Below are 7500 nucleotides of genomic sequence, written 5' to 3'. Positions count from 1 at the left end.
AGATCAATAGCCTGAGCACGATAAGATACATGATGCAGTGCTAGTTAACATTACAAAAATGACTGCACAATGAACAAGAACATATAGAACCTACACTCTTAAAAATACCTAGTCAGATTTTGATCAGATTTTCTAGTCACATTTCTTGACTAGATTTTAGTCATTATGACTAGATTTTAGTCATTATGACTAGAAATCTATCCATTTTCAAACAAGTTTGACTAGTAATCTAATCCATTATCGTTCGTGACTAGTTTTTTCGGTTCAAAAGGACTAGAAACTAGTAAGTGCCCCTGGGATCCTTTATTCTAGTCAGTTTGACTAGTTTCTAGTCAAATCTGACTAGACATTTTTAAGAGTGTATCCTGAACGTGCTTTGAAACCGTTACATTTTGTAAACTATTGCCTTAAAATAGTGGGAGGTATCAAACTTGGCTTGTTTTCACGTCCGAACTGTTCATCTTGAACTGTCCCTTGATGCCAGACAATATCAAGGCGATGGATCGGTGGATGGGGTCACAGACGAGTCGAAGGGCAGGCTCGTAGGCTAGATTGAACACCCGCAACCATACGTAGTATAACTTCATGCTTGGTTGGACGAACCAGACGACGGCGAAGTGCATGACCGCGAACGACAAGCCAAACGAGAACGCCATGAGCGGGGCAAGGAGCAGGTTCAGGACGGCGTAAAAAGCGAACTGATGGGAAAGATCAAGCGTGAGGGAAGTTCGGGATTGAGTTTTTATCGCTTATAATTATGATTACTGGATCGATAGTTGAACATAAGAGACAATGGGCAGTATGATATAGCATACCAACACTGTTTTTAATCCAGGACAGGTTTAAATCCTACCAAAGTTTGTAGATTTATACTCATTTAAATTTATTTATGTTACCAACAAAAAAATACAAATAAATTATAATCATTTACAACAACAAAGGAATACATAAGCCTATAGGAAACAAAGTGGTCCAATAAAAATCAATGCTTGTACAATAAATATTGTGGTCCCCTCAAATGATAGTTAGGAATAATGACTAATTAAATTTAACAAATTTGTAACTACAAAAAGAAACTGGAAATTAAAATAAAGGGGGATACCAACAGAGACGAGAACGGGACAAGAGAGTCATTTACATGACAGGAGAACACGGTCACAAAACAGAAAGTAGACAATGCTAAAAAAAGAAGTGAGAGATCGGGGGTACAGAAAATAATTCAAAAGGATGAACTGCATGACATGTGGGGTTGAGAAGAAGATGAGGAAGGAGAAATGCGCATTAAAACGAAATAAACATGAGAGGGCACAATATAATAATCAAAATTACATTTTGAGTCAGCAAGTAGAGAATGACCTTGTTTTTAAAAAAAGACAACAAAGTAATCATCTTAAAACTCCTTTGATATATGGATCGTCAAGTGTCAAACACTCTATCCCATAAAAAAATAATTCCGTTGATACTAAGAAACAATAATTAAGATACCACGAAATCAATAACATTCATTTTATAATTGGGTTAGTTTTGTTGATTCATTTTATCATAGAATTACGGTAATTAATTTCTACAGAAATAAGGATTCAATCTTTATAAACAGGCACAGTTAAATGGGCCCGCACATTGTACGCCTACGATTACTTTATCATTAAGAAAATACTCACGTGAGTGTATTTATAGATTGCTCCATTGACCTTTTCCATAAATGAGAACCCCATGATGTCTTTGGATTCCTTAAAGGTATCTGCAAAGCCAGTCTGAGAAAGGAAGAACAAAATATCGAAAACATTCTGGAATTCATTTTTGTGTTATTTTACCATTTATATTGGATGAAATATAAGCCGTAAACTCAAGAATAGTTAGAGGATAACTAAAAGTTTAGATTTCTTCCTCCATTATATTTTTAGAACTATATAACAAGCATTTTTTTTTAGGTATTATGATCATTCATAATATATTTTCACTGTAGCAATATTTCATATTCAAGCCTTGAGGTTTCTAATCTAGTAACACAGTAAAATAATTACTTTATTCTTGGCAATTGGTTGACATATTCGACCTTTTCCCATCATCAACAACTCAAAGAGGATGCGGCCTGCACAATGACTTGGAATTACTAACTTATGCCGTCTCATACACAAAAGAAGATGAGTAACAACGAAATAGGCCCGCGAGCCCAAGATTGTCAGTCTCGTTGCCTGCCGGTCTCGACAGTCTAGAAAAAATTATTCCTGTTCAAGTCTTTTTGTGAATTTTGTGATCCCATGTTACCTCCGAAATTAGCTCAAGTTTGTTGCCCAAAAGAATTTTTCGTAATCTGTATTTAAATCCAAATGGCCACATTCAACCTGTCGTCATATTAAACAGCCCAATACGCCTTACGCCTTATACAACCTCCGCTCGTTGCAATCCCATGTTGCATATTATATTTGCAGAAGACTTGATTTTGATATGCAAATTACTCAAGAAACCCGAAATTCAGGGGTATAATCGTATGTGGTCCACATACGATTAAACCCCCCCCCCTCCCCCCCCCCCCCCCCCAAGAAAAAAAATCCAAAGAAAGTACTTTTGTAGATTCACTATTTATGGTAAGGGAGCGGCAAGTGGACGATTAGATTCGTGTCTATATATTATACCGTAACATGTGGAGAGAGCCTGTAGACATCTTCAATATCAGATTGGTCGACACCTTGTGTAAGTGGTACTTGCACTGTTCCCGATGGACCGTTTTCTGGATGTATCAGCTCCATAATCTTCTTCGATTGCTTTGCTCCTTCAGATTGGTCAAAAAGAAGAAGAAAAAAAGAATCAGGTTATTCTAATGAATATTCATCATGATACATGAACATTCATAACTTAGTCGCATAATTATTATAGAAATATGCACGTGTTTAAATGCTTCAACATAATCTAGTCAGAAATTGGGATCCCCGTGCAAGGAGATATATTTTTAAATTAAAGACTTTATCCAAACTCAAAAATTGAATTGAAGTCTTATAGACCGTGTTTGATCTCTCACTGATCACGGTGATAAGAGACACAGAGAGAAAGAGAAAGAGAGAGAGAGAGAAAGAGGAAGAGAGAGAGAAAGAGAGAGAGAGAGAGAGAGAGGGGAGGGGAGAGAGAGGGAGAGAGACAGAACAATGTATAATACCGACATTTTCTACATTAAAGGGATAGTTGAGTTCTGTTTTCAGACCGCAAATGCCTTCAAAGTGCATGGTTATTGCTCTTATTCTTATCTATGACATTTATAGTGCCCTTTTAAAACCTAAAATTGCTATGAAGGTAATTTTAGACCTCAAAATGTGTGAAATTTAGCCAATACGATCATACCAATTCAGCTCCACTCTCTACGGAGCCCCTAAGGTGACATGTCAAAAAAAAAAATCAGAAGTCGTGCGCACGACTTAGCTAACTCGTGCCCACGACTTACTAACTCGTGCCCACGACTTACTAACTCGTGCCCACGACTTACTAACTCGTGCCCACGACTTACTAACTCGTTACCACGACTTATAGGTGACATGTCAATTTTTTTTTCTTCATAAGTCGTGCGCACGACTTACCTAACTCGTGCGCACGACTTAGCTATCTCGTGCCCACGACTTAGCTAACTCGTGCGCACGACTTAGCTATCTCGTGCGCACGACTTAGCTAACTCGTGCGCACGACTTAGCTTACTCGTGCCCACGACTTAGCTAACTCGTGCGCACGACTTAGCTAATTCGTATGGCGCGCCATTTGACCAATAACCCAGATAAACACTGTTTATCCCCGAAAAACAGTTTATCGCTCGCCATTTGCTAAATAGTTCAGATAATCAACGATAAACAGTGTTTTTCGCTCGACATACATTGTTTTTCGGCGATAAACAAGGTTTATCGAAAACACAGTTATTCGTATTTCGTCAGGAGTGGGCGCTTTTTAAAGTTGCACCCAGCTCAGAGCACTGCTCCGCACGTGCGCCTTACACCGTAGAATATACCAACGACGTAACACTTGCTCGCGCTCATGACCACGATCGACATTTTCTGAGTGGAGGTATGGCGAAGTATTCTTAATTCCAGGATTTTTTCCCAATTTTTTGGAATTTTATGTTTATATATCTCTCTCAAACCATAGACGTAATAGAAATGGACTTTTGACGGCAAGAGTAGTAAAAGTAATGATAGCTACCACCTGTTCTTATGTCTTACTTTCTTCTATGTTTTAAGTCTGACCGCAACGCTGCGGGCATGTTTTGATAAGCTCCGATAAGGGTCCTTTGGTCCTATGAGATCCACCGGGATTTTGCCGACCTCTATCGGCCAAGTCGCTTCGCACTGACCAATGCTTCCCACGATTTGCGCTTCTCATTTCATGAATGAATCGTGACAGGAGAGCCTTCTGCCCATGCGCAGCTAAATACTACGTCAATAATGCCCCGGATGTAAACATGAGGTTTACGTCCTGTTCATGCTCGCCAATCTGTAAAAAAAGCCGTTGAAATCGGTGATTTCTTCGATTTTTTACGAATTTGTGTTGGTGTGTAGCAAACTCATCATATAAGCAAGGAAAGTCACCACAAGAGCTTACAAAATACAGTTTAAAAAGTGTTTTTTTCTCCTGTTTCCGTTAATTTCTCTGTGAAACCAACGACGTTGTGGTGATCACAAATCCTTCGCTGGTCGAATACAATCATTCGTTATTTGTTGCGTTTGCGTGCGTTTTTTTTATAGGCATTGGAAGAATGGGGTTGTTTTCGCGAGTGCTCAGAAAATCTGTGGTAATGCGTGACTTCTTCGCATCATGACCACTAAATTGCCGTGCCTTTGTCTAATCCAAATTGCACACGTAGTCCCATTGATAGAGATCGGCGGGTGCATGTTTTTTTCAAGTTATATTTTGGACTTGTTAATCCGAGAGTGACTGCTTTTTTTTTTCTTCCCTCAGATTTTATCTTATTTTATCTTGATGTAGGCCTACTATATGTGTACGTTTTTTTTTGAGAATCTAGGAATTAGGATAGATATCTGTGTCCGTAACTTTGGGAATTGACCATTGCAAAATATTCAACATTTCCGTCGTCTGCTATGTCGATATATGGACTGCCCATCATAATCATTAAGTTCTTCCTTATTTATGTCATCTAATGATAATCCTGCCCTTCTGATTACTTTATAAACAACACATGACTCATGAGTACGAGAAAAATATGTATTATGGAACAATACACACATCGAAATAAATAATAATTGTTAGTATAAATACAACGCTGAAAACAAAAAACAATAATATCGTCAGGCACAAAGACGAAAACATGTTCGCTACGACCGCATGGCGGAGAGCGCTCATACTATTTAACACTAGGTTCTCAACGATTTGAAGGAGCAGCGAACAACCCCAAATCGCGAGCTTGCTGTTGCGATTATGAAAGATTGCGCAAGTGATCGCATCCAGCTGTCGGGTTGCGGTGGGACCACCGCTGGGTTTTTGCCTCGGCGCGAAATTTAAACCTTGCCGGTGGAACTCATAGGATCAAAGAAACTGCTTCGTCGATAGTCCATTCTATTACGTCTATGCTCAAACTCTCTCTCTTTCAAACTTTCTAGGTTTTCCCCTTCTCTTATCTATCTCACTCTCTATCTCTCCCTCACTCCCCCTTTCTTTCTCTCACTCTCTCTTTCTCCTACCCTCTCAATATAACCCTTCTGTCTCTCCCTCTTTATCTTTCTTCTAATTCTCTCTTTCCCTTTCTCTTTCCTTTTTCTTTCTCTCTCTTTCAAGTTCTTTTCTTTCTCTGCACTCCCTCGCTGCCTCCTCTCCTTTGTTCTATTTCCCCCGGTATGAGAAATAGGGTAGAGATAGATGGATGGAGAGAGAGGAGAGATAAATGAGAGATAGAGGAGAGATAGAGGAGAGATAGATCTCCATCCATCTATCCCCGCTCTATCTCTCCTCTATCTCTCATTTATCTTACCTGGAATTAAGAATACTTCGCCATACCTCCACTCAGAAAATGTCGATCGTGGTCATGAGCGCGAGCAAGTGTTACGGTGTTGGTATATTCTACGGTGTAAGGCGCACGTGCGGAGCAGTGCTCTGAGCTGGGTGCAACTTTAAAAAGCGCCCACTCCTGACGAAATACGAATAACTGTGTTTTCGATAAACCTTGTTTATCGCCGAAAAACATTGTTTATCGAGCGAAAAACACTGTTTATCGTTGATTATCTGAACTATTTAGCAAATGGCGAGCGATAAACTGTTTTTCGGCGATAAACAGTGTTTATCTGGGTTATTGGTCAAATGGCGCGCCATACGAATTAGCTAAGTCGTGGGCACGAGTTAGCTAAGTCGTGGGCACGAGATAGCTAAGTCGTGCGCACGACTTATGAAGAAAAAAAATTGACATGTCACCTATAAGTCGTGGTAACGAGTTAGTAAGTCGTGGGCACGAGTTAGTAAGTCGTGGGCACGAGTTAGTAAGTCGTGGGCACGAGTAAGTAAGTCGTGGGCACGAGCTAGTAAGTCGTGGGCACGAGTTAGCTAAGTCGTGCGCACGACTTCTGATTTTTTTTTTTTTGACATGTCACCTTAGGGGCTCCGTAACTCTCAAAGAAACACGGTGACCGTTAATTAATTATTTAATTAAAAATAACAATACATGAGCCGGCTGATTGTGGGTAATAATTATAAGCAACACGAAAATGCCAACAAAAAAGCGAACATCGGCATTGGCTAAAATACGACGTAAAAGGCGTTATTTCGTTTTTTTCAACGGTTTTCAACGGTTTTTTCAAATTTTTCAAAATATCTACTATTTGTGGTGGTACGTAAGTAAGTTTTAGAAATCGTTATATTTCAGCCGTCCCTGAACCGATTTTGATCAAACAAAGATGATTTTGTCATTTAAATATTATGTTCTTTCCAATTTGACACTCAGTTTTTCATTATCTCACCAAAAAGTTATTTTGTGAAGCGCCCTCTGCAACAGAACTCAACTATCCCTTTAAGATTTTCTCTAGTTCAAAATGTGGGTGCATTTTTTTCTTTCTATCTAATATTTCCTCATATTTTACGCCAAATGTTTTTTTTTGTCATGTTTGTACTTTATGTTTCCTACGATATTTAAAATAATATTACTTGAAATCGTCGAATTTTTGAAGATGTATGGAACATGGGCCTATATAAATATGTGCAACCATGTTTCTTCAGTCGTTATAATGCTGCCATAATTATTATCATAGTTATGTTTCTTCTATTATGTTTCTTGAAGGTTTGGTGATTTGTGTTTACAAACCATGTGTATGCTTGTAAGTAAGTAACAAGGGGACCGGCGACTTTAGATCCTCTCCGAGGGACTTGGTAATGAGGATAAATAATGCTTGACCAAACGGCATCAGTGCACCGACTTGGTATCGAACCCTGGACCACCCGGTTTCAAAAATGCTTCTCTACCACGGAACCATCGTGCCTCCTTCATAATGATCAGGCACGTACCACGGGGGGGGGGGGGGT

The 7500-nt window shown here is 39.2% G+C and overlaps 1 protein-coding gene across 2 annotated transcripts in view; it reads right to left on the bottom strand.

Annotated features, from left to right (window-relative positions):
* Positions 1–7500, bottom strand: part of LOC752766 (caveolin-1) — a 12285-nt gene that overhangs the window by 736 nt on the left and 4049 nt on the right. For both annotated transcript variants that reach the window (XM_011662886.2, XM_001180082.4), the window contains exons 2-4: positions 2637–2773; positions 1662–1754; positions 1–698 (exon numbers count right to left, since the gene is read on the bottom strand). The exon at positions 1–698 is cut by the window's left edge and continues 736 nt beyond it. In XM_011662886.2, the coding sequence (XP_011661188.2) occupies positions 426–698; positions 1662–1754; positions 2637–2750 (480 nt within the window). In that variant the 5' untranslated portion in view covers positions 2751–2773 and the 3' untranslated portion in view covers positions 1–425. The remainder of the gene's footprint in view (positions 699–1661; positions 1755–2636; positions 2774–7500) is intronic.

Source organism: Strongylocentrotus purpuratus, unplaced genomic scaffold (genome assembly GCF_000002235.5).
Source record: "Strongylocentrotus purpuratus isolate Spur 01 unplaced genomic scaffold, Spur_5.0 spur5_scaffold_4, whole genome shotgun sequence".
NCBI classification, from domain to species: domain Eukaryota; kingdom Metazoa; phylum Echinodermata; class Echinoidea; order Camarodonta; family Strongylocentrotidae; genus Strongylocentrotus; species Strongylocentrotus purpuratus.
Note: the sequence above shows the minus strand (reverse complement) of the source record. Positions and strands in the feature narration are given on the sequence as shown.